This window comes from Pelodiscus sinensis, chromosome 11 (assembly GCF_052426305.1).
Source record: "Pelodiscus sinensis isolate ZL-2025 chromosome 11, ASM5242630v1, whole genome shotgun sequence".
Lineage (NCBI taxonomy): Eukaryota > Metazoa > Chordata > Testudines > Trionychidae > Pelodiscus > Pelodiscus sinensis.
In genome coordinates this window covers 51,562,894-51,588,665 of record NC_143062.1, presented here as the reverse complement: position 1 = coordinate 51,588,665, position 25,772 = coordinate 51,562,894, and the positions used below count along the sequence as shown (strand labels likewise).

Below are 25,772 nucleotides of genomic sequence, written 5' to 3'. Positions count from 1 at the left end.
CCACCTGCATTCTGCTACAAAGACCTTTTACATCTGCACTTGAAAGGGAACCCTCTGAACTGTCATTCATGTTAAAATTCGACACTTGCCAACAAGGACTTAACAAGTCTTTGAACTTTCTCACCCATTACCAAGACAGTTTCCCCAATTATCACCTGTAATACCATTAACTCACAAACATCCCACTCTCCCTACCTTTAATATCATCAATTCACAGACACTTACCTTCCTTCCTCCCCCTTCCCACCCCCCCGCATCCCCCTTCTGTTCTGCAATGTGATTTGTCCTTTTCATATTTGTTCATTTTTTTTAAATTGTATCCTTTGGTATATATGGTTGTGACTACTTTCTTCCACTATTTGATCTGAGGAAGTGGGTCTGGCCCACGAAAGCTCATCATCTAATAAACCATCTTGTTAGTCTTTAAAGTGCTACGTTGTCCTGCATTTTGCTTCAACTACCCCAGACTAACACGGCTACATTTCTATCACCATCAGACTCAGACTGTCCGGCGACAAATGCCCGGCTGGCTCAGAGACCCAGGTCCAGGGCCCCCTCCCCCCTGGTGAAAATCAGGAGAACCGCGCTGACTAAGGATGTTAAAAGGCGGTTCATTGACTGGTCGATTAGCCGATGGACTTCCTGGCGACTAGTCGATGGGCACGTCCGCGTTCCTCCCGCTGGGGCTCTTGTACATTGTGAAGGAGGAATGCGGAACGCCGCGTACAGCCCGGGGCCAGCAGGCAGTCCCGCCGACTCTGGGCTGCAGGGGTTCTTGTGCATTTCAAAGCCATGGATCCCGGGGGCCAGTGGGGGACTCACAGGCTCCATGCTACGCTGCATGCTCCTACGCGGATCGGCTGTGCGGCGGCTGCCCCTTTAAAACGCAGCTGGCTGCGGGTTCCAGGGAAGTGCCACATGGAACACGGGGTCAGCTGGGGACTCCCCAGTTGTTCCCGGGTTCTGGGGAAATGCCTGGGACTCTCCAGCCTATCCTGGGCCCCACGGCTGCCCCTTTGAAAGGCGCGGAGGTGGCATTTTAAAGGGGCAGCTGCCACACAGCCGATCCAGGATCAGCTGTGCCCCTTTGAAAAGCCGCTTTGAAGTACCCCTTCCCCACCCCCTTGGCTGCCTCTGTCTCATAGACTTTATCTCATCGAGGCAGCCAAGGGGGGTGATAGCGACTAGGCCACTGTTTCTCAGTCTTTTTTTTATAAATTACCTCTTTAAAAAAATTACAAGTACCCCCAGGACCTACAGTTTTCAGACACACAATTTTTTTCTACCATTACAACACATTTGTTGAAACAACTTAATCGTAGCCGGGCAGGCGATGAAATTTTTGGGTGTAAAAAGTACAAAAATAATCAAGCGCTGTCAAACTTAACACAAAAATTCGGTTTTCTCCAAATGTCAGTTGTGTTGACGTCCCCCCCAGATTTCTCAAGTCCCCCTAAGGGGACTCGTCCCACTGGTTGAGGAGCTCTGAACTAGCTGCTTAGTCACAATACTCTCTGCTAAGCCAATGCGTAGCGGGTCGTCGACTAGTCTTTTCCATCCTTCACGCTGACCTGCCCGGAGCCCACTGACCTGCAGCAGCAGAGGGGAGAAGCCGGCAGGATGGGCGAGAAAGTCAGGGGAGGGAAATCCCGCAGCCCCCGGGCTGTTTGTGCTGATTCGACTCGCCTTGGAATGGAAGTTTCACCCCAAATTGCACAGGCAGGAAAATGTGGGACCCCCCCAAACTCGTTTCTTTTCTTGCAGAGTTTTGCTTGGAAAACACTTTGAGCAGCCAGCCCCAGGGGAGCCTGGCCTGGACTGTCGCGGTGACCAGCTTGTCGGATCTGCCCAATCAAATCCAGCCCCATGCGTCATGGGCACCTGAAGGTGCAGCTCGAGTCTCAAAAGTGGCCGGTGCGGCTGTCTGCAGGGCTGCCTGAATAGCAGGGGCAGTCCCCGGGCCAGCTACACCGGCTGCCGCCCACTCCCCCAACCCCACCAACACTCCCTCCCCCACGGCGCTGGCTGTCCCGGAGAACTGCCCCAGCCCAGAGCTCCCAAGCCGTATGTAGCTGCATACAGGACAGGCCATGGACAGATCGTGGGCCTTGGATTTTTGTTCGCTGCCTGCGACCGGTCCATGGCTTTTACTGAACAAGCCCGTGACCAGAACGCAGCTGGAGCCATCGCCCGTCCGCCCCAAAGCCGGGGCTCACCCAGATTTCCACTCCGGGTGGTGCCGCTGGGGGAGACGCCTGATTCCTCAGCGGCTTCCACACGAGCAAGATTCACGGCTGGGTTTTCCGGCTGCCGGCCTCTCCTGCCCCCGGCGTGGAAGGACCAGCCAGCCAGCATGCGAGGGGCCGTGGAGAGAGAGCAGCCGTGGGAAGAGCGCGGCAGGAACTGGCCCAGGGCGTGCGTGGGCGCCTTCGCCACACGAGCTTGCTCTGGGAAGGCCGGGCTCTCAGCACAGCAGGGCTGAGGCATGAACGTGCCCCGCCAGCGAGGCGAGGGATGGGGACGATGAGGCGCGGCACTTGATGGGCATTTCCAGGCGGCTGCAGTTTCACGGTTGGCCCAAGAGCTTGGCCTGTACCCCAGGAGGGGGGTGCGGCTTAGCAGCATGTCTCACGGTCTCTGAAACCAGCACTGAAGCAGAAACCAGACGAGAGGGGAGAGTGTGGGAGGAGGGGCTGAAATACATTGGAACGGGCCAGAAAGGGGTCTGGTCTGGCCAGCTGGCTGCCCAATACAGCGTGGTCCACAGCCAGGAGCTTTCACGAGGACCAAGATTTTCCTGGGCATCAGGACACGCGCGAGGCAGCAGTGACCATGAGCACGACGTCCCTGGGGCCAGACCTGCCTCGGTGGCCCTGGTGCCATTATGATAAAGGGTGAAGTTGCCCCAGGAGAACCCAGGCTCCAGCTGAGAGTTTCAGGTAGGTCCCGCCCAGGCCAACAAGCCCTGCCCTTCAGAAAACCAAATGTGAATGTCAAGCCAGCTCCAGCTGATACCCAAGCACTATACATTAGGGCAATGGAACAGCTTCCCGACGGGACGTTTTAGCTTGGAAAAGAGACGAGTAACGAGGGAGGATATGATAGAGGTCTTTCAAATCGTGACTAGTGTGAAGAAAGGAAATAAGGAAAAGTTATTTACATCTTCCTATAACACAAAACTAGGAATCACACAATACAGTTCATAGGCAGCAGGTTTAAAATAAAACAAACAAACAAACAAACAAAAAAGGCGTTTTTCTTCATGCAGCACACAATCAACCTGTGGAACTCCTTGCCAGGGGATGTTGTGAAGGCCAAAGCTATAACACAGTTTACAATGGGCAGAGCCTAAAAAGAAAAGCGAGACGATCAGAAGGGCCCATCTTTCCCGACTCTGGGCTTCCCTGGGGTTAAGGACCAGACATCCCTTCCACTACACACTACCAGACAGGCACGCTAGGCCCACACGACCTGAAATGCCGGCAACATCTGCAGGCCTGGTTGTAACTAATCTCAATGGCATACGGCTCCCAGGCTACTCAGTATCGTCATTCAGAGACTGGTGTAACCCAAGCCCCGCCGCAGCACCGTGCCCGTTTGTGCAGGGTCAGCCATATGCCGGTGGGAGATCACTGCAGGCTGTCACGTGGTTTCACGCAGGTCTGGGCAATGGAGCTAGGAGAGTTGTACGTGTATCTGAAAGCCGCTCTCCGACCGCCGCCACGGAGATCATAGCATGCAGGACCCCCAGGGCGTCTCGTCTGGGGCTGCCACATTACCGGAGCATGCAGCGTGCGCAGAGCTGAGAGGCGCCGGGGACGTCGGAGGGCGCTTGCTTGGGGCTCTGCTGGTGGTGGTTTCCACGCAGAGCTGTGAAAGGAGCGCATGGCCTAGCAGGCCGGACAGGCTCACAGAAGCCACCCAGGACGGCAGCTTCAGGAGGGAGGTGAAGACGGGGCGGCCACGGAGGCCAAACGGCCTTTCTGTGGACAGGGGATCCCACAGAGCAGCTGGGGGAGGGGGAGTCTGGCTGCCTTGCCCACACTCGGACTAAGGCAGCCTGTCTCCATGCCGGACAGCAGAGAACGGCCCCGTCTCAAGACCAGTGTAGAAAAGCTCCTCCTTTCCAGCTCAGAAAGGGCCCGCACCACGCCCCAAGCCCACGGCGCGGAACACAAATGCACCCGCATTTCCCGGACTCGTCTTCTCGCCCGCAGGCCGTTCCCGTCTGTGTTCCGGGCGAGCCGGGAGGCCCAGAGACACGTCCGGGTGCAGGGAACAGCCTTTGTCTGGAGCAGCCTCCGGCAGCGTTTCAGCCTGGAGGGGAGCTGCCTTCGCTTGGTTTCCCAGAGAGCGGCGCAGAGCGCGGCGGCTGAACAGCCTCTGGGGGACCCGGAGAGCTCCCAAGGCCGGCCAAGGGGCCGGGGCGTCGATGGAGCTGGCCGAGGAGTGGGGCTCGGGGCTGCCACTCTCACCAGTACGGGGAGAGACGCCCCACAGCAGAGACCGACCCGGCTTCCGCTCTGCTCCAGGGCTGAAAGGGGCCACTCCCACGCCCACCGCCGGCCCTACCTGCGGGGGGAGGGAGGCTGGGACGGGGGGGACCAGGAGGCAACCCCCACGGGTGTTGGTTGTGCAGCAGGCAAACCAGGCCTGTTTGAGGCCCAGCTCGCCAGCTGGGTGATGTGTAGAGCCCTGTGGGAGGGTGGGCCCCGGCCTCTGCCCTCACGCCAACGCCCAGTCCAGCCGGGCTCTCGCCGCAGGGACCGATGTGCTGCAATGGAAACGCGGCGTTTCTAAAGCCAGGAATGGTGAGAGCCGCGTTCTCGGCAGCAGATCTTCACGTGCTCGCCCCGGCGGCGCAGCTGGATCCTGGGCAGCGGGCAAGGCAGAGGGGGAGGCACTGGGGTGAGAGAGGACCCAAGCCCCCCACCGGAAGCCGAAGCGAGGAATTAGAGGGGAAACGACCAGGCTGCACACCCGAGGGGGAGGGCGGCTCCCTTTGTTAACTGGCAACACCTACCCCCAAAGGGGGTGGTGAAATTCTCCCAGACACACGGGGCCTTCCCTGGGCAGGTTGCACTGCGGAGCCGACCTGAGGGGAGAAACTTGCCCTGCATTTCAGACCAGAGTCCCTGCAGCACTTGGAACAAGCCTGCCAACACCTCAGGTAAGTTTTAAGCAAATATTTACCCTGGGATCCATATAAAGGAAGTTTCTATGGCAACTTCTTGCTGCACTTAGGTCTTGTGCTGTGTCCAGCATGCAGGACGCCTTGTTCAAGAGAACTAGCGCGAGCCGCGACCCTCTCACGCGTTCCAAAGTTCTGTGCGCGGGGACGCCCAGCGTGTGCACCTGGCGTGACCCCGAGTACGCGCCCGGGCCGGACATTGCAGGACACAGAGCACGGCCTCCTTTCGGGGAGGAGCCTCGGTGACATTGCGCCCGCTGAGCGTGGGGCGTTTGTGCAGATCTAGGCTTCGGCGGCCAGCCGGAGCGGGTTTGGCGCAGGGCCGGTTTTACCACTACAGAGTTTTACACAATTTTCATTCCCGCAGGAACTGGCCCAGAACCTTTCTCTGAGCCCAAGTGCCTCCCCCCACATGGGTTGGTATAACGGGGCCCAGAGCTAAACTCCGTACTTGGGAACCTGAAGTCAGCTTCCTTCCTGGTCCACCTGATCGTTCTGTGCAGCCCGGGCAGAACTGATTGCCGTGTCTACGCTGGTTTGGAGAACAAGCCTGGTGATTTAAAACCCTGGTCCTTCTGGAGGGGTAGATCAGAACAAACACGGCGTGAAACGCGGCCCCACTAGGAAACCTGCGTCTGCCTTGTGTGCGGATCTGTTCGTTTGCCAGAGGCTGCTTTCTACAGCCTCTATCATATCCCCCCGGCCGCCACGCTCCCAAATTCAGGCCTGATCTTTTTAGTGTCTCCTCTCTGCTCTTTCTCCTGGCTCCTCCTGAAGCGCCTTGAGGCCAAGTGGAGCTGCGACGCCAGGTCACCATCTGGTCGGACCCGGTCTGGCCGGTTTTCCAGTCTTACTCGGAGCACCATCCGGATGGCAACCCAAAGTCAGAGAGAGAACCGACCGCTCACCCCATCTCTGGACCTCACTTGCTTCTGCTCTTGGGATCCCCCTGACACCACTGCCCTGCGAGAGAGGAGATATGCTCCACAGAACATTTCGTTAGGCTCCTTCTACTTCTCTCTAACTAGAAGGGCTCTCTCTAGCAAGCTCCCTTGGAGAAACGGGTCACTTTGCACCTCAGCAACCGGACCACGTATTCCCCTCCCTGGCAGCGGCCCGTATGCGGGTGTCGCAGGTGCTGTTATTAAAGGGCTCTAGCTGCCTTGTCTACCAGCCTGGGTGCACAAGAATAATCTCAAGGAATGTTAAGTGGATTAGCTCCCCAGGCCAACCTGGCAATAGTCTTGAGATAGACCTCTGGGGCGGTGTAACCCACAAGCTGCACTGGCGTTGCTAATGGGGTGGATATGGGAGCCGGCTATTCTGCTCTTTTTAGTGCAACTTAAACAATGCTAAAAAGGGCTGAAGCTAGAGATGTCAAAGGTTAGCTAGTCTGACCTCACTGACACTTAAAACCTCAATCACTCTCGGAGCAAAACAATTTCACAGCTGTTTCGGTGATTATTAATGTTGCCATCTGGGACATCTTTGATTCATGCAGCCTTAACACACGCCCCACCCTAACCTGGACGTATACACCTGTATGTGTACGCTTTCATAAAAATGCTTGGAAAATTCGAACGCACACATGCAATAGTGCTGACTTCATGCCATTGAGCTTTTCCGCTTCAGAGCAGTTTGCTGTTTGTTTTTTACGTTTCAGTGAGATCTACCAAACAAGCCGAGTTGGCAGTTCCTCATTTCTGATAGCGGGGCTATTTGAGTTCTGCTTTTCTGGTGAGAGTGCCTGGGGAAATGGTTTTGCTCATGACTGACTAACTGTAATATTGCCAGCATGATACGACTCAACCTTTCCCCAAAAGTTCGTATTTGGGCCAAGACCAAGCCTGCGCAATTCAGCCCCAAACGGAAGTTTTAAAATAAATTAGGAGCTGGAAAGGGGGGGTTAGCTGGCAGTTAAAAAATAATGACAACAGGTGCTAGCTGTTAAATACAAGAGCTCCAGCCTAGCCACTGTGAGAGCTGCAGTACGCACGTGTGCTGGGCTAGGAAACAGACATGAGGTGCCGCTGCTGGATGTTCAGAGGCGACTATAGGGTTGCCAGATGGTTTAACCAAAAATACCGACACCTCCCCCTCCCCCCCCAAAAAAAACAGCGGGGAAAAAATTCTGTTGAGAAAAAAAAAGGAGACCAAAGTTGTTGAGAAAAAAAAACCCAGAGAGTTATTAAGCAAAAAAATAAAACCGCATGGTCCCTTTAAGAAAAGTCTTTAGGCTTTTTGCTGGCAACCATCTTGTTTTCTTGATCGGAACCAAGTAAGCGGAGGTCAGGGGACCCGGGGGCAGGGCCCGGTTGCTGAGTGTGTCATTGAGTTGCCAGGTGTCCAGTATTTTCGCCTCCTGGCAGGGAAAAAAATCAGAAAATACCCGACATTTTAGGTGTCTGCTATTTTCTGATTTTTTTTTTTACCAGACAGGAGGTGAAAATACTGGACTGTCTGGGTCAATGCCAGACACCTGGCAACCCTATGCACATCCTGCCTGTATTAAAAGGAACTGATTTCAGGAGAGTCATGGCAAAACAGCAGTAGTGGTGGCTACTGATCTGGGTCGGGGAGCACTAAGTGTTTAGTGGAAGGATATGCATGCAGGGGCGGCTCGTGAGCCTAGGCAAACTAGACAGTTGCTTAGGGCACCGCCGGCCCGGGCACCCCGTGATTACGTCACGGCCATTGACAGCTGTGCAGGCGGGGGCACCGATTGCGCCTTCCACCTGGGGCGCCAGCTGCCGCAGCCGGCCTCAGGCTGCTCCTGTGCGCATGACATAAGTCGTCTAAAAGCCACCGCTCACGAAACTGGCTTATCACAGCTCGTCGGAACGGTGGTCCCGGTGCGCCGACACTAGGAGACAGCCCGCGTGACTCACTCGCCATGCTCGGCGAATCTGGCAGCCATCGCCAAGAGCCTGACAGTCCCGCGCTGTTCTGAACGCAGGCAGCAGGTTGTCTGCCAGCCCACAACTATTAACCACCACGGGTCTCCATGGCAACTCAAACTTGCTCCGAGGTTCCAGGGCCCAAGCCAGCTCCTTTGAAAACTGCCTCGGCTACCCTGAAAACGAAATTCCCCCTCCCGGCGCCCTGCAGCAATTCCATTCCAACGCCTTCGGGACGCAGCGATCCGGGCTGGGGGCGGGAGAGAGGCTTGAACACACAGCCGCAGCCGCAGCTCTCGTGTCTTGGGAAGAATCGCCAGGTTAAGGCAAGGAGGGAGCTACGGGTCAGGCAGATACTGAAGGCTCTATTCAAAGACACACAAAGATCTCGCTCTCCGTTACAATTGGGAGCGGCCGACGTGGCCTTGTCTAGCGAAGGAAGGTTGGTACCGCGACACCATTGCACATTGGCCTAGGTCATTTAGCGGCTCAGTTTCCATTGTTGCAGGGAGGCCAAAAGGGTTTGGCAAAGGCCCTGGGAGGATGGGAAACCGCAGCAGTCTGAATGCCTTCTGCCCCCCAAGTGCGACAAACAGCTGCAGACGCAGGATCCCGCTGCTGGGGAAAGCTGGGTGCATGGCCAGAGGGAGGCGTGAGCCAGGCAGATCTCCGCTGACTCCGTCGGCATATGAGAGGCGTGTGGGCTTTCGGCTGCCCCCCCAGCCCATGGTGGCAACGCTCACACCTGACTTTCCTGCTGAAGTCCAGGTGCACCCCTGGGCGTGGGAATGGAGAAGGCAGGTCAAGCTTCAGGCAGCCTCCAGCTCAGTGGGTCCCCAGGGGCTCCGGAGCGCAGGGCGGCCGCCAGAGAACCCAGGCCTCTGCCCGCCACGCTGCCCCGGCGAGTGAAACCCAGGGGAGTGGAGCACGTGCAGGGCCCCGTCCGCACGCCTGGCTTTGGCTAGCGAGCCCGCCTCTGCCGCAGGCCGCACGTGCACCGCGGGGTTCGTGTGCCGCGGGCGACACATGCCCAAGGGCAGGCCGGCCTGTCTGCACGCACAGATGGGCCCGCTCAAGACGGCAGGCAACAGCCGGCAGTGGGCTGTTCAGAAGCGAGCTGGCTGCTTTGTTCGCTTACAGCTGGGCAGGCCGAATTCTGCAAGGAGACCACCCCATGAACCCAGAGTCCCCTCAGCCGCACGGAACAGGCTGGCACCCACCCTGGGGCCCTGCTGCAGGCCAGTGTGTGGGCAGCCATGGACTGACAGTCCCCGCATCTGGATGGAAAGAGCCGTGGGGACCACGGAGCCACGTGGGAGCTCCGAGACCCTGCGCTACGTACTAGACGTTCCACCTTGCTGCTGGACAGCAGGGGTGGGCAATCATTTTTGCCCGGGGGCCACTTCAAAATTTTTTGACGTAGCTCCGGGCCCCCCCAGAAGGGGCGGGGCCTAAACAGGAAGGGGTGGGGCTACCCGACCAATCCACTCCCCTCCCAGCCCTGCAAGCACCGTGCGGCACTTCAAAGTGCCACGTGCTCCTGACAGGATGGGAGGAAGCTTCACGCGCTCCCCCACCCCCACGCCCTGATTGGCCTGGGGGCAGGGGAGCAGCAGGGCCTCTACGGGCGGATGCACTCGCTTAGCGGGCCGGATCCGGTCTGTGGAGGCCCTTTTGCCCACCCCTGCTGGAGAGCACACAGGTTCCCAGGCAGACCCCAGGGCCAAGCGTAACACTGACGCTGTAGGGAGACCGCGTGACCCTTCGGAAACCCTGCCCGGGTGCTGAGCAAAGCCACGTTTCCCGGAAGCTGGAACCTGCGCCTGCCCCACAGCGAGGCCCAGAACGTCTGCGCACCCGGCTCCCCGCGGGCCCTCGGCTCCGCCACTGGCACCTGCCCACAGAGCCAGGGGCACGGGGCTCAGACGGTGCCCCAGGCAATCTCTGGGCCTGAGCCAAAGGCGATTCTCGTCAACGGGCCGTCGGCACTGGCTCGGCGCCATGCAGCGCGAGGGCACTAGCTACCCTGCCGGACGCACACCCTAAAGAACGAGCCGAGCCGAGCCGAGCCATGGTCCCGGGGCTTGCAGCAGAACCCCGTGGCTAGGCAGATGATTACATTTTACTTTACTAAGAAGAGATAAGATTGGAATATTTCGGAGGAGGCTGTTCTGTAACCCAGCGTCCTGTACCCAAGCCACACGAAGGCCGAAAAGATACAGGAACATTCCTCAGGTGGCCCTTTGGCACAGCTTCGACCTGCCGTTACCCGGGGGAAGCCATGCCAGCTTTGAGCCCCCCCGCAGCCTCCTGGACCCACCCGGCACAAGTCACGTTACCACGTCTCAGAGCTCTCGGCCTGTGTCCTGACGTTGGTGACCTGCACAGTGACTTTGGTACAATCGGATAGTGTGGGAAAGCGACAGGTATTCGTTTGGACTTTCGTTCCGCAAAGACAAAGGAAGCGCGGATCTGTCATGTGTTTCTGTTTGGTGGAGTTCTCGTTGCTTTGTCATTTGCGTAGGAAGGTCTTTGGGGAAGGTCTGCAGCTAGAGAAAACTGTCACCGCTTCTCTGAAAGCCGGGACGCTGTGCCAGGAGCCGCCCAGACCCGAGTCAGATTGGCTAAAGGCTCCTAACCAGAAAGACGCAATCGACTTGCCCCATCTGCGGTTCTTCCTGTTATGAGCAGCACAGCTTGTAGTCTTTAGCCGGGGGAATATGTGTCTTGCAGCAAATTAATAAGATCCTGGCTTCAAGTAAGAAGCGTTTTGAATGCTGAAGAGGCCCAATCCGCTTGAATTTCCCAACCCCCAGGAAAAGGGACTTGTTTGGCACCTTTTGTTCTTTCCCATCAGTAGATTAAGACAAGAGCCAAATGCAGAACTGTGAATGCATCCTAGAATCTACCTGAGGGTATGTCTACACTACATGGCTCCGTTGACGGAGCCGTGTAGATTTGTTTACCGGGCATAGGAAAATGAAGAGGCGATTTAAATAATCGCTGTTTCATTTAAAGTAAAATGGCTGCCGCACTGTGCGGATCAGCTGCTTGTCGGCTCAGCGCGCTAGTCTGGACGCTCCGCCGTCGACATCAAAGGCATTTGTCGACCTCTCTGGTAAACCTCATCCCACGAGGCATACCGGGGAGGTCGACAAATGCCTTTGATGTCGACCGCGGAGCGTCCAGACTAGCGCTGAGCCGACAAACAGCTGATCGGCTCAGCGTGGCAGCCATTTGAATGTAAATGAAGCGGTGATTATTTAAATCGCCGCTTCGTTTTCCTATGCCGGGTAGCCTAATTTACGTGCCTCTGGCGCCAGAGGCATGTAGTCTAGACGTACTCTGAGAGTCAGTGGTCTTTGGAAATCCCTCAGGCAGATGCTTTCGAAGGGCCAAATCTACAGTCCGTGATTCAGAGCAGTGTCCGTTAAGATCAGGGGTTCCCAACCTTTTTCAGTCCCCATATCCTCTTGGCTTTTAGTAAACCTTCCCGTACCCCCTAGGCAATAGGAAAGGAAATAAATTTTAGACTCTAGAATCCACTTTTTTCACTAACACGACTACTTTTGGAATATTTCAATTAGGATAATCTAGTCATTTATCAGATATTCCCCGTGCCCTCTTGACGAGCTTCTCGTACCCCCGGGGGGCCGTGTACCCCAGCTTGGGAACCCCTGGCTTAGAGTCTCATTATTACGAAAATCACTGCTGGGACAAAATGACAACTTGACTGTATGGTTAGTGTCTGCGGTGGGGTTGGATGTTACCGTTGGCAGCCAGGAAGCCCTGCGATTGGCCGGTGCTAACGATCCCCCCTCTCAGAGCAGCGCTGGCATGCCAATTAGGAGTTTTCTTTAACCTCACGGGTTCTCCGGCTCTGCCGTGGAGGCAGCACGTGGGACTTTTCCGGGCGTGGAGCCCGCTCTGCTCTGAGACCGGGCAGACGTCCCCCTCCCCTGCCCTCGCCCTGGGGCTGGGCAGTCACAGCTCTGAGGAGCGAGAGGACCTGCTCCAAAAGAAAGGCACAAACCCCTGGAAGCCAGAGCTTCAAAGAATTAACCGAGCCTAATCCTAGTCATTAGAATGCAAGGGGGCGCCTGGCAGCGGACGTGGCCAAGGATTCCTGGCTCTGGGGACGAGAGCAGGGCCCGCGCACGCCGCAGCCTCTCTCGGCTGTGACCAGGCCTGAAATCCAGGGACAGAGCCGCGAACACGGGCGCCACACCAGGAGGAGAAAGGAGACACGACGGGCATGACAGACTGGGGGCTGCAGAGACTTTGGGGCCCTCCCCTGTATGGAACAGTTACCAGGACACAACCCCATGTCGTGCAGAGCCGGTGCCGGGGGTGCACCTGCAGGCCGTAAGGAACTGGTCTGTACCTGGACGTACTGCACTCATCTAGCAAAGGCAATGGCTCTGGGGACCGCTGGCGGAGGACGGGAAGAAGGGCGAAGAACACGGCCGGTTGTGGGGGACACTGCTGCCGGGGGAGAGCAAAGCAATCTTGCCAGCAGCACCTGCTCACAATTGTATTCCACCGCCCCGTTACCTCCCGCCAGCTGGATTTTCACTGTGTTCACGAAGCTGGATTCAGGGCCAAGAACATCCAAGAAATGTTTCAGAGGGTCCCACTCCACCCGGGCCTGGGGCCTTCCCTGTGTGACTTAGCCCATTGCTTGCCAAATCTCTACAGCCCTATCTCTTCTTCTCTGAACGTGGGGCTGGTGACGGCTACCAGGCTGCCCACGCTGGGGGACGGAGAGCTCTGTCCACAGAGCACGTGCAGCACAGCCAGCCGTAGTGTGAGCTGTCCTGAGCGCCCCCGAAAGTGTCAGCTTTGGGGCGGGGGCTGCCCACCTACTGGGAGGAGACCCCACCCTTCATGTCCATGTAGATCAACAGCTCTCAGGCGGCAACATCTCTGGGTTACCAGCAATGTTCCCTCTAATCTTTTCAATCCAGGTGCGGATTTTTTCCCATTAGTGTGTGGAATAATTTTTATGTGCACTTGAGGCATGTGCACCACTCACAGAAACCCAGAACTTAGCTGTGGGCTCTCTGTTAGTCAGGTGGGTGGGATTTGACTTTGAGCACAAACACCCAGCTTCCAGGGAACTCTGGTTACCACTGATCTACGCATGGTCCATCCAGTAACCAGCTGTGAAAGGCAAAGGCTCCCACGCAAAAACCAAGCCCCAGAGCCACGCAGCCCCCCTGGAGTGACACACCCCTTCATGGCATCCGAGTGCTGGCGCTCCCTAAATTCCCCCGTACCCGCCCAATCACAACGCTTAGCTCTGTTCCTGGAAATGCAGGGACACATGCTGCTGTCCTCTGCACTGTTGCAAATTAAGTTGGGAGAAAGTCACAATGGGGTCCCTGTGGATTTACAGCCGTGAAACACAGAAGCGTCCGGTGCCCACTGAGAACCTGCCGCTACCACTGGCTGGCGAGAACCTAAGCTCCCTGTACGGACACCTTCCAATCCCAAAGGGTTAGCGGTGCACTAGGGAGTGCTCCAAACCTGCACACGAGCTAAGTCCTCCAGACCATCAGCGCGGCCAGGCTGGGTCGGACCAAAGGCCCATCCAGCCCCGCGTCCTGGCTGCAGACAGTGGCCAATGCCCAGTGCCGCGGAGGGGGTCAGTAGAACGGGCAATAATGAAATGCTCCCAGTGAGACAAACAGCCCTCTTCTCCGGCAAGCTGCGTTAGAAGGCGTTTCCAATTCATACACCTCTGGCAGCGTTTCAGCTACGCTCGAACCTGCTCCTAACGTTACCCCTGCAGCCCAATCTCTTCTGCGGCAGAAGCAGGTGAAATCTGGCAAATCAGTTAACAACTGAGCTGAAAACGTCTTTGATTGTGACAGTTAAATACACATGACAGTTCTTGGATCCCTGCCTCGATTAACAATTAACAAGCTGTCTCAGTGAAATGCCTTTCAGAAATGCCAGGCGCGTTGCACTTACAAAAACATGCCGCTCTAGGTATTCAATAGGAGTGGGCAAAGCCACAACGGCAGAGTTTTGGGTCCTTGCTATGGAAATGGTTCCTGGGCATAGAAGAATTCTCTCGCGACGTACATATTGCTAATTACTGCCAGCGCATCCGCGTAGTTATTGTTGGGAAGAAGTGAAAGATGCCTACAAATCTCACATTTTGTTGCTAACCACCCATTCCCTACTGATAAAGCATCACGTATTTGCTCCCTGCTTTTGGCAGACGCCTGAGAAAAAACCCAAACCCATTGCCCCGATCACCAGCAAATATTTGTAGGGAGCTCGAAGATACTGATGGAGAACAATCTGCAAAGCAGCAGGGATTTCATGAGCACCTAGCCTCTTCCACCAGGCACCGAACATTCGAGTTCCAGCATGGGGTTGCTCTCAGAGGCCTACAGAGCCCTTTGGAGAGCCACAAAAAGGCTTAAAAGAAAGAGATGTCCAGGGACTGGCCTGGCTTAGAACTAGCAGTAAAATAACCCCTTAAATCAACCGGTGTGTGGTGCAGAGTGTTGCCATCAGGGAAACTGAGGCAGCCCCACCCAGGAGCGGTCCCGCAAGACTTCGCCTATGTGCTGTCAAAGCCGTCCCCAGGGAAGCGCACCAGCAAGGCGAACGGACGTTGCCAGAGGATCAAATTTGTGATGCTGCCCCAGGGAGCCGTTTGCCAGCGGCACGGGTGCTTACCTGATTTGACCAGCATTGCTCGGTACAGTCCGGTAGCCCCAGGCGGTACCCTCACCTGGTCCTCCACCCGCTGAGACATGGGAGCCAGGCCCGAGGCGGCTGCTCCTCTCCGGGCTGCGCGGGGCTAAGTGGGCATGACTTTTGGCTGCGCGCTGCTAAGCTCGCTCCCCTGGGTAAGATCTTTTCAGAGGGAGTGAGAATAAACAGTCACGTGGGCCGAGCTGGCTGCCGAGCTGCTGCCCTCCCCTGCTGACAAGCGCTTTCTGCAGGAACAAGCCCACGCGCCCAGCCCCGGCGCTGCCGCCGGACTGCTGTGTGGGGAGTGACACCCACACCCCGGGGAGCGCCGTTACCGCGGCCCCCCCGCCCGGCGCGCAGAGCGACTGGGCTCCTTGCATGGGCAGGACAGCTTCCCTAGGCGAGAACATTCCCAAGCCGCCTACCCCGGGCCAGCCAGCGCCGGGGGCAACAGGCGAACGGCTGCCCAGGTTCTCGCGGGGGCCTCCTCCCAGCAAGCGGCCCTGCACAGGCATCCAGAGACAACCGGCCTGTCCAAAGACAGGCCACTGCTCTGCCCTGCAACGGGGGCCCGGGGACCAGTGCTGCTGTTAGAATGAGTGCCCCACACATTGCGGCCGTGCCCCAGACACTAGATGCCGTGCAAGGCCGTAGGACGAGGCGGTCCCTGCCCCAGGGCGTGTACAGTCGGCAAGACCACAGCGCAACAAGAGCCACGAACCGCAGCAACACCGTGGTGTGCACACCATGCGCCCGAACGGGGAACCGACAGGGACCGGGGGCACACAAAGCATCCCCCCCCCGAGGTGCAGGAAATAAAACCTCGCTCAAGCGGGAGGAAAGAGGCTGCCTGGGTGCGTAGCCCAGACGACCGTGTCCCTGTGCCCCACGACGGTGCAGTGCCCAGGCAGGCAGCCGGCGAACACGGGCGGGGGCGGGGCAGGAGGGGATGAGCCGACAGTGCACGGGGGCAGACGGCGAGAAAGGAGCAGGCAGGGAAGGTGTCTTGCGGCCCGAGGCTGGGACTGAGCGTGAGGGGGAGGGGGGAGATTTGGCTAAGCTGCTTCCCGGCAGGGACTCTGCGGTGGCGCTGGGGTCTCAGGGCCCCCCCCTTTGGGGAGGGGCTACACCCCACGCTCTGCTGAGCTCATGGGACTTTGGAAGGGAGTCTCAGCAGGGCCACACACACTGGGCAGAGGGGCGTGTGGGGGGCTCCCCACCCCGAGAACAGTTTGGGGTTTGGATGGAGGTTCGGGGCAGGGGTGAGAGGACCGGGGCGGCGGGTGATGCAGGCAAGGGAAGGCGTTGCCTTGCCTACACTCCCTGAACACTAGGGCGGCCTGGGGCACAGCAGCCCTGGCTCTCTGGGTGGCCAGGAGGGAGGGGGCTTGAGGGCTGGGATTGGGCAGGGCTTGGTTGGGGGTGAAGGGGTGTGGCTTCGGGGGAATGGGTGGGGCTTAGGCTGGGCCTTCACCTGTGGCCCATGGAGAGGACCCCGGTGCTAGCCCCCTGGAAGACACCGCCCAGCTCCCCTCTGTGCCCTGGGGCTGCCGCGTTCCCATCACAACCGGGGGGCTGGGCTGAGGTTTTTACCCTCAGGGGAGACACTGGGGCGAGCCAGGCCGGGTTTCCCCTGCTGGGGGCGGCCGTTCTGCTGCTGCCGGAGCCTGCACGTGCCTTTCTCGCCAGCTACAGTCTTGGCCGGCTCATGGCAGGGCTGCCAGGCCTTGGGCGGGGGTAGCTGCCTTGGGGCCACGCCGGGGATGGGCTCTCAGGGCAGTTCCGGCCAGCTCGGCCATCATTCCTTCAGGGACTCTGCTCCCCTTTTACTGGTGCCAGCCGTGCGTCTCGACCGCTCCGGCTAGTGCGGACGGGGAACAAGACCGTGGCCCAGGGTTAGCAGCGCCCATGGCATTATTCTTGCCTGTTCCTTGGACTCCCTCCTGGGGTCGTAGCTGGTCCCTCTACAGCCTCTTCCCCCTCTTCTGCTGCTGCACTGGCCCCAGCACTCTCTGTCCCCCCCTCCGAACCCGCCAGACGGGCCTGCGCTAGCTGCCGTGTTTCAGTAATACGCCCCCTCTCTAGCGAGGCCCCGGGAGCGGCTGGTTCCCGCCCTGGCCGTGTTTGCTGGGGGGCTCGCCCCAGGCAGGGCGCAGGACAAAGGGACGTGGCCCGGTGCTGTCGGCAGCGTCCCGTCGCTCGGCTGCGCAGGCCGTGGCGGGGCCCGCGGGGCTCGCTCCACACTCACCTGCGCCGTTGACGGCGTGCTTCCCGCTGGCGCCGGGGAAGGCGGGCTGCAGGGAATATTCCTTCTGCGGAAGAGAAGGGAGAAATGCGCCAGGTGACCTTTCCGTGGTGCCAGGGGAGTTTCTCCTCCTCCGCCCCAACCCCCCCACGAGCCCCCCGGGCCTCCCGCACGCAGCCTGCATCTCTCCTCGCGCCCCCAGCAGAGACCCGGCGGCGCCTCCGCAGCCCCCCAGCGCGCTCCGTGCGGGGGGGGGGATAGTGCACCGAGGAGCTATCGTCCCCGTTAGCCCCAGGGCCCACGGCACCCCCCCGCCGCAGGCCTCGCTTCCCGGGCCGGGCTCCGAATTCACCTCAGCGGAAAGAGCCCCCCACCGCACGGCTCAGTGGGCTTCGACGACGGCAGGGGGGGGTGGGGGGGGCGTCAGGGGCCGCTGACCCATAGAAAAACCAGTCGGGAGAAACGAAACAAACCAGACCCCCCAAACCCTCCCTGCCGGCGGAGAAGCAGAAAGCCCCTCCCCACGCCCCCTGCACACACCAGCGCCTAAGGGGGCCAGGCCAGTAGACTCTGCGCTCGGCCCCACAGGGGGGTGGCGGGGAGGCTGGAGCGCCAGCGCAGGCTCCCCAATGCTGGAGGGGGGGAGGGAGAGCCTCGGGGGCCGGATCCAGGCACGTCGGGGGCCACATCCGGCCCCTGGGCCTGAGGTTCCCCACCCCTGCAGTGGAGAGAACAGGGACATGAGTTTTCCCCTCAGCTCCCCGGGGGAGAGCCACGAGGCTACACCCCGAAAGCCACCGACATGGGGGAAACACTGGGTTTTATATTACTGGGTGTTGCGAGGAAATGACACGGTATGGATTTCAGTACCGCTATAGGATACCTATAGACAGGTGTGCTGGTGCACACACACACACACACACACACACACACACACACACACCCCGAAAGCAACCGCTGCCCGGCGGCAGAGGCCCACAGGTCCGTGCCACAGGACGGTCCCAGGCGTGACTCCCTGGACCGGCTCCATGCTACCGCGCCAAGGTGCGCCAGTCCTCCCGCGAGTGTCTGGGTAGGCCCTGGCACTTCAGCCGGAGGGGTCTCACCGGTGCCGGTTCCCTGCCATTCACAAGCTGCATGGCCCTGGCCGGCAGCGCGCAAATCCGGGGAGCCGTGCCGTTTGCCCCAGGCACGGGGGTCCGGGACTGTAACTTCTGCAAGGGAGCGGCGGCGAGGGCCAGGCAGATCTGAATGAGACCCATGAGCTGAGACGCGCCTGTCCATGGCAGCGGTAGGGCCGGCCTATTGCCTCTGCAGCTGCCACAGTGCTTGGTAGCAGACCGCAAAGGGCTGATCCACGTCCAGTCCCGGTTCCACAGAGCCACAAGCCAGCGCCATGCCCAGAGTCCTGGCCCGTGGTATATTGTGCTAACCAATAGGCAACACTCCCTTCCTGCTCAAATAGTTGCAGTTCCTGGCGCTAACACCACGGGTCCCATGATTAATATGGGATCCCCAGCCTCCAGCCAGGCACGCCCATCAACCGGCAGCACTGGCCCTGTTTTATCTGAGGCGGCCTCTGGCTGGCTGGTTAACGGCTATACAGAGCGACGGCCCAAAGGCAGTTCTTCGCCCTCGGAACGGGCCGTCACACTTCTCTTGCCGGCCCCAGTCGTCCCACCCCCCTGGCCATGCTCCAGTGCTGAACCCGTACGGCTGGATTCCTGCCCAGGACAGGGTGGGGGCAGCTCTCTCCGTATTGCACTGGAGCTAGTCCGGGGCTTTTGCTCAGGGCTGGTTCAGCAAATCCACGGGGCTTCCCACGGGGAACACAAGACTGAAACTTCGCCTCCCGAGCGCCTTGTAGCTGGGATGGAAGCGGGGCCATCAGGAAGTCTGTATCAACTTGGCAGCGGCCGTCAAAAAGCAAACAGAGTGTTGTGAACATTAAAAAAGGGACAGAGAATCTCTTATTGTCTGTCTATACATCCATGGGGCACCCACAGCGTGAACACTGCGTACAGATGTGGTCACCTCATCTCAGAAAAGATCTCTTGGCATGGGGAAAGGTTCAGAAAAGGGCAACAGAAAGGATGAGGGGTTTGGGACGGGCACCACATGAAGAGAGAGTCAAAGCTTTTCAGCTTAGAAAAGAGGAGACCAGGCCCTGGTCTACACTAGGGAGTTATTTTGAAATTACTTCCCTTGTTTCGAAATAACAAGCGGAGCGTCCACACTACCAAGCCTGCTATTTCGTAATGAAGGGCTGGTTATTTCAAAAGAATAGCTCCTGCTTTCCAAGAGGAATAATGCTCATTTCAAAGGAGTTATTTCAGGAGTTGTTATTTCAAAATGATTTCTTAGTGTAGACATGCCTTGAGGGGGGATATGGTAGGGGTCTATAAAATCATGCCAGGCGTGGAGAAAGTGAATAAGGAAAAGCTATTTACTTGTTCCCAGAACATAAGACCTAGGGGCCACCCAATGAAATGAATAGGCAGCAGGTTTAAAACCAAGAAAAGGAAGCTTTTCTTCACACAGCGTAGTGTCAACCTGTGGAACTCCTTGCCAGAGGATGTTGTGAAGGCCGGGACTTTAACAGGGTTCAAAAAAGAGCTAGATAAAGTCATGGATGGGGCCATTGATAGCTACTAGCCAGGATGGGCAGGAATGGTGTCCCTAGCCTGTGTGTCAGAGGCTAGGAATGGGCGACAGGGGAGGGATCACGTGAGAATTCCCTGTACGTTCACTCCCTCTGGGGCATCTGGCATTGGCCACTAGCAGAAGACAGGACACTGGGCTAGAAGGACCTTTGGTCTGACCCAGTCTGGCCATTAGGTTCTTATGCTCTTAATGTTAGATAACTGGTAAAAAGAAAGGAAATTACAAGCCTCTCCCGCTCTCCTCGGGGGACTCGCAGTGTGCAGGGGCGTACGGGCGCCGTGCCGAGAGGAGTAAAGTGCTTCAGCGAAGCCAAAGGGAGCCGTGGGCTCTCCCCCCAAACTCCCTTTCCTAGGAGTTACTTGAGCTCTGATTCACGCTGGCATCTGCGCTAGTAAACAATTCCAACCTGTGCGCTTAAGTTTTCGGGCCTAACAAAAAGCTTTTGTATTTCTCCACGGCTCCCTGAAGGTTACTGTGCCAGTGCAGCTGGTTGCTAGGCGATGCTTATCGGGAGCAGCTCCTTTGGACAATGCATTTCATGGTTTGCAAACTCGCCCAATATTGCTGAAATTCCTGTACACGATACCCCGAGACAATGAAATCTGACGACAACTCAGCCCGCCTGTTATCAGCACGCTTGGTTATTTTTCTTGCTTCTTCTCTCCACAGGCCTGCGCAGTCCCCCCCAGAGGGCATGGTCCCGGTGTGGGTTTTTTTCCTACTGTAGCAGTTCTGTCCATTTATGTCATGACCCTGAGCTGTTCGGGGCTTGTAACTGAAGAGTGACTCCCACGACGCTTGGGAAAATGAGAACAGGCCTCTCACCGAGACGGCAGGCCAGAAATGAGAACACCGAGGGGGTCTTTGGGGTGTGGCACACAGCCCTGGTGTGGGGGGCTGTGCAGACAGCTCCTGCCCCCGATAACTTACAGGCTAAGGGACAGGACAAGGAAAGCCAGTGGGGAGGAAGGAAGGGTTTTTCTCGCCATTTGCACAGCCAGAGAGCCGCATCACACACGGCGACACGGATGCAGCTCTCCTGCTCCTAAACCAGCTCCTTAAAGACAGACCGCTCTTCTGTGAAAGCACGCGGCTCACGGCTCCTGCAGAGCCGGCTGTAGGTTTTACCTAGTCACGCTGTAAGAGCCTCAGTCAGCGCTCCGAATCCCGCGCCCACGAGCAAACAGCACAAAAGAAATCATGGATGGGGACTCTCAAGCACTATCAATTTGCCAGGGTCGTGGGGGACCGGTCAAGGCCTGTTCCTGGGCGTGGACATTCCAGAGGCTGTTTGCCGCATTGATTTCTTAGCCGGCTGAGCTAGCTCATTACAGGGTTATTTTTTGTGGCTTGGTGTTTGTCATTTGTCTCCTGAATCGCGAGGACACGCAGAGCTTTTTCGTGACTGTTTTTTTGTTGGGATTTAAAATTACCAAACTAATCGGTACAAAAATCAGACAGGCCACCAGCAAGGCCAGATCCCCGTCTTTTCAAAACTCCGGACGGCCTCAAATTCTTTGCTACAAGGAGTGAACCCACTGCCCAGCTATATTGACCGTAAACCCCCCCACCCCATCTGCAAGCTACAAAATAAACTGGGACTGTCTCGGGGCACTTGGAAAAGAATTCTCCCTCTGCCCTAGCGAGTCTATAATATCCCACCTTCCAATCTCAGCCCCTGGAGAAGAGACTGGAGGAAGGGGGAAGTAAAGCTATGCACAGTTGTATCTATCAGGAGCAGACGCCAGGCCTGGAGAACACGTTGCAGCAATGGGGTGAGAAACTTGCTCTGCCCATTTCCAGACACGGAGGAGCCTCCTGGACAAGCCCCGGCCACGGCAGCTCGGCGGCCTCTTGGCAAGGTTACATCGCGAGTTCAAACGGCATCGGTTTTGGAAAACGTAATCGACCTGTCACTGCGCTCAGAGCGCCTGGGCTGCGGGCCAGTGTGACTAGGGCTGCCGGATGGTTTCAACAGAAAAACTGGACACACTGGACGTTACATCACAAGCGACATCCCATCTGATTTAGAAAATACCCGACAGTTCTATTGTCTCAGTTCTATTGTCTCAGTTCTATTGTCTCCATTTATTTCCCGGATAGGAAGCTCAATCGGGAGCTAGGCCACCTCTCTGCCCCCCCTCCAGGGGTGCTGGGGGCAGAGTCCCACCCCGCCTGCCCTCCCAGAAGAGGGAGGGTGGGTGGGCACACATGGCCCCAGCATCCCCGGGGCCAGAGCACAGGGAGGGCGGGCAGCTGGAGACAGCAACACCCCGCCCCCCCCCAGGACGCCTACAGTAGGAATTCTGGTGGGGCGGAGTGTGGGCGGGGCCAGGCTGGCGGCTTGGGAAGGCAACGCCTCCCCCTGCCTCGCGTACCAGCCCCCCATGAATATCTCAGTGCCAGGCTGCTCCAGGGGAAACAAGCCAGGACCGATGCTCTGGAAAACGGGCCCTGACTTGGCCTTTCCGGTCCCCGGGGGGGCGGGGGGCCTGTGCTGAACACACGTCTGCAGGCCAAGGCATCCCAGGCGTGAGCCGATGGGGGCGGATTATTCGGGCGTCTATCGCACATGGCCCAGGAGTTGCTCTAGCGAAGGCGTCACCTAGGTGGTGGGTGGAGGCCCTCGAATGGCTTCCCCAGGGGTTTCCGTCCCTTTCTGTTTGGGACCCTGTGTACACAGACTCTGGTGAGACATACGCGTTGACCGGGGTCTGGAGAGCTCACCCCCCAGATACAGCACAGGGCAGCGCTACAGACTTGCTGCTGTTTTATCTCCTGGGCTGGAAGGACGGGTTATTGTTCCTCACTTGTTGTTTAGCACTAAGCCCACATGTGGCATAAAAGTCAGCTTCAGGGCACCCCACCAGAGGGGGGTTCTAATCAACGCGTTCTCTCCTCTTTTCCACCCATGTGCGGAATAATTGTATGTGCACCAATGAACGTGTGAATGTGCACCACCTGGAGACTCCCAAAACCTAGCCATGGGCGCTCTGTTAATCAGCTGGGTGGCATTGGAATCTCTCCTGAGCAGCTGCACAAGCACCCGGCTCCTAGGGGACGCTGGACCGCACGCCCGTGGCCCCGTGCTGTGGCTGCCCAGGCAGCAGATGCTCCTGGCACGGTCATGTGGCGTGACAGAATCGCTGTCCCTTGCGGCGGTATCTCTGCCGGCAAACCCACGTGCCGCACGCAGCCGTGTGGAGACACGAGGGCCTCCGCTGGCTTGGCGACTGCCCTGGGAGTGCTGGAGCGTTTGCTGCAGCTCGTCGGGGGCTCTGATGCCAAGGCCCTGGTGCCAAGAAGCCCGTAGCCCAGTGTGTGACTCTGGGGAGCAGCTGCCTGCAGCCCAGGCTGGTTCGGAGACCTGCTCAGTTTGTGTGTCTGAGAGAACCAAGGGAACGAGTTTGAGACAGTCGTATTCCGAAGAACACCCACGGCCCCCCTCTCTGCGGTCAGCCATGAATCCTAAGGGGCATAGGGAACTCCCATTCCCACGGACTCCTCCGGCATTTCTGGAGCCAGGTGCGGGCTCCCTCGTCTCTAACGGGAACAGGGCGGGGCCAGGAGGCAGAGTTTTCACTGGAAGGGCTCTCAGACTCTGCTGCCCGGGCGGAGGGAGGTCGAGGTGACCGGGCCCTGTGGGGCGGCAGGAATTCCTCCCCCGCGCGGTCCCTTAGGACTCATGGCGCAGAAAGACAAAGGCCCTGACGTGCTGAGGAGCAGAACTCGCTACGCTGCCCTCAGAACGTGGGACGCCGACCGGCCAGGAGTGACATGCAGACGGGGCTCCGAGCAAAGAACTGCTTTGTTCCGGCGGCAAACTGGTACGCAGGCTGAGCTGGCCCCGTAGCAAGCCACGGGCTGGGCTGCGTAATCGTGGGCTTGCGGAGGGCTTCTCTGATCAGGGCAGTGCAGAAAGACACGGGTGCTACTGACTCACCCGCAAGGAAAACACGAGGAGGCCCATCTCCAGGGCCAACACGCACGGCACAGCGAGGTAACAAGGCTGCTGAGCGCGGAGGGACCCGCGGAGCCGTGCGTCACGTAGCCGTGGCTGAGTTCTGCTCAGATTTACAGTAGCGCCAGCACCACGGGGACGCCAATCACGACCCAGGCTCCAGAAAAGCAGGAGGTTGGCTTAAAGATCAGTAGCACTTTCAAAAAAGGTTTCTTTGTATTTACTTCCTGGTTGCTGAGGGTTCAGCTTGTGCGTGAGTCACAGTTTGGCTCTTTGCTCTGCTACCCCGAGGGCCAGGCGCGTGCCCCCTTGTTTAAAGGACAGCTGGCTTCGTGTGGAGCCACGCTCCTCTGGGGCACCCACCATCACTGCGAGGGTCCCTCCAGAGCCGGAGCAGGGGGGCGCCCACCGACCAATCAGGAAGCGAGGGAGCAGGTGGACCGCGGCGCATCCCATAATGCTCTGGGTTACCTAGTTAACCTTATTGTGGCTGCTCTCCAGCCGGACGCTGGCGGAAAGCCGCCACGTGGCAGGAGGAGACGGGGAAACGGCTCGAGGCGGAAAATCCGACGGGAAGAGGCTTTGGGGCTAGGTTCAGTTCTTGCTCCTCCCGAGGCTGGGCGGCCCCGGCAGGCGTAGCTGGTGAAATGACAGGGATAGGGGGCGGATCCTGTGAGGCGCCGAGCACATGCTGGAAAGCGCGGGGTGCTCGCCACATTGCGGGACGTAAGTGGGACGTGAGGGCTCGTCACATCTCCCAGGCAGAGCCCCAGCGTCTCCTCCGTTTGCAGAGGGGCGTCACTCAAAGCCTGGCCAGTGCCACACCGGCCTTCAGGTGCCAGCGCGAAGCAGGCAGCCCCAAGCGGCACCAGCCTTCCTAATCCGTTCTCAGAAGCTGCTCCGAGGAGGCTGAATCCTCCCCGCGCCCCCCAGCCCTGCTCACTACATCACACAGAATCAGGATCACAGAGCACGAGAACTGGCAGGGACCTCGAGCGGTCAAGTCCAGTCCCCTGCCCTCACAGCGGGACCAAGCACGGTCTAGATCCGTCTTTCTCAACCTTGTTTTATAAATACCCCTTTAAAAACATTATAAGCACCCCCAGGACCTACAGTTTTCAGACACAATTTTTTTCTACCCTTGCAACACATTTGTTTAAACAACTTAATCGTAGCCGGGCGGGCAATGACATTTTTGGGTGTAATAAGTACAAAAATAATAAAACGCTGTCAAACGTAAAACAAAAATTCAGTTTTCTCCACATTTCAGTTGTGTTGACGTACCCCCCCAGACTTCTCTCGAGTCCCCCTAAGGGGACTTGTACCACTGGTTGAGTAGCCCTCATCTAGACCATCCCTGACGGGCGTCTGTCCAACCTGCTCTTAAATATCTCCAGGGATGGAGATTCCTCAACCACCCTGGGCAATTTATTCCAGTGTTTAACCACCCTGGCAGTTAGGAAGTTTTTCCTAATGTCCAACCTAAACCTCCCTTGCTGCAGTTTAAGCCCCTTGCTTCTTGTCCTATCCTCAGAGGCCAAGGGGAACAATTTTTCTCCCTCCTCCTTGTGACACCCTTTTAGAGACCTGAAAACCGCTATCATGTCCCCCCTCAGTCTACTGCTTTCCAAACTAAACAAGCCCAGTTCCTTCAGTCTTTCCTCATCACTCATGGTCTCTAGACCTTTAATCATACTTGTTGCTCTTCTCTGGACCCTCTCCAATTTCCCCACATCTTTCCTGAAATGTGGTGCCCAGAACTGGACACAATACTCCGACTGAGGCCGAACCAGTGCAGAGTAGAGCAGAAGAATGACTCCTCGTGTCTCGCTCATAAGACACAACACGTACGGTTTGCATGGCCTCAGCTGGCCTAGACTGGCACAGCTCCCGTGACCGCACGCTGAGCCCTGCGTTTTATACCTCCCTTCCCAGCTTATGTCCTGGAGTTGGCCTGTCCTGCCAAACTTAGTGAAAAGAGGATGATCTTGGCGTTATCGTGGATAGTTCTCTGAAAACTTCCACACAGTGTGCAGCGGTGGTCAAAAAGGCAAATAGGATGCTAGGAATTATTAAGAAAGGGAAAGAAAATATGACCCA

At 57.9% G+C, this 25,772-nt stretch overlaps 1 protein-coding gene across 3 annotated transcripts in view; it reads right to left on the bottom strand.

The window, feature by feature from the left end:
* FAM107A (family with sequence similarity 107 member A) overlaps positions 1-17,090 on the bottom strand; it is a 29,644-nt gene extending 12,554 nt beyond the window's left edge. Inside the window, exon 1 of one of the 3 annotated variants that reach the window (XM_075938422.2) lies at positions 17,051-17,090. Coding sequence is in view for 1 of the 3 variants with exons in the window: in XM_075938423.2 (XP_075794538.1) it covers positions 14,785-14,863 (79 nt within the window). In the remaining 2 variants the exon portion in view is untranslated. Of the gene's footprint in view, positions 1-5,193; positions 5,340-14,784; positions 15,034-17,050 lie in introns of those variants that run through there. The other 2 variants (XM_075938423.2, XM_075938424.2) reach the window with 2 other exon arrangements.
* Positions 17,091-25,772: the final 8,682 nt, after the last annotated feature.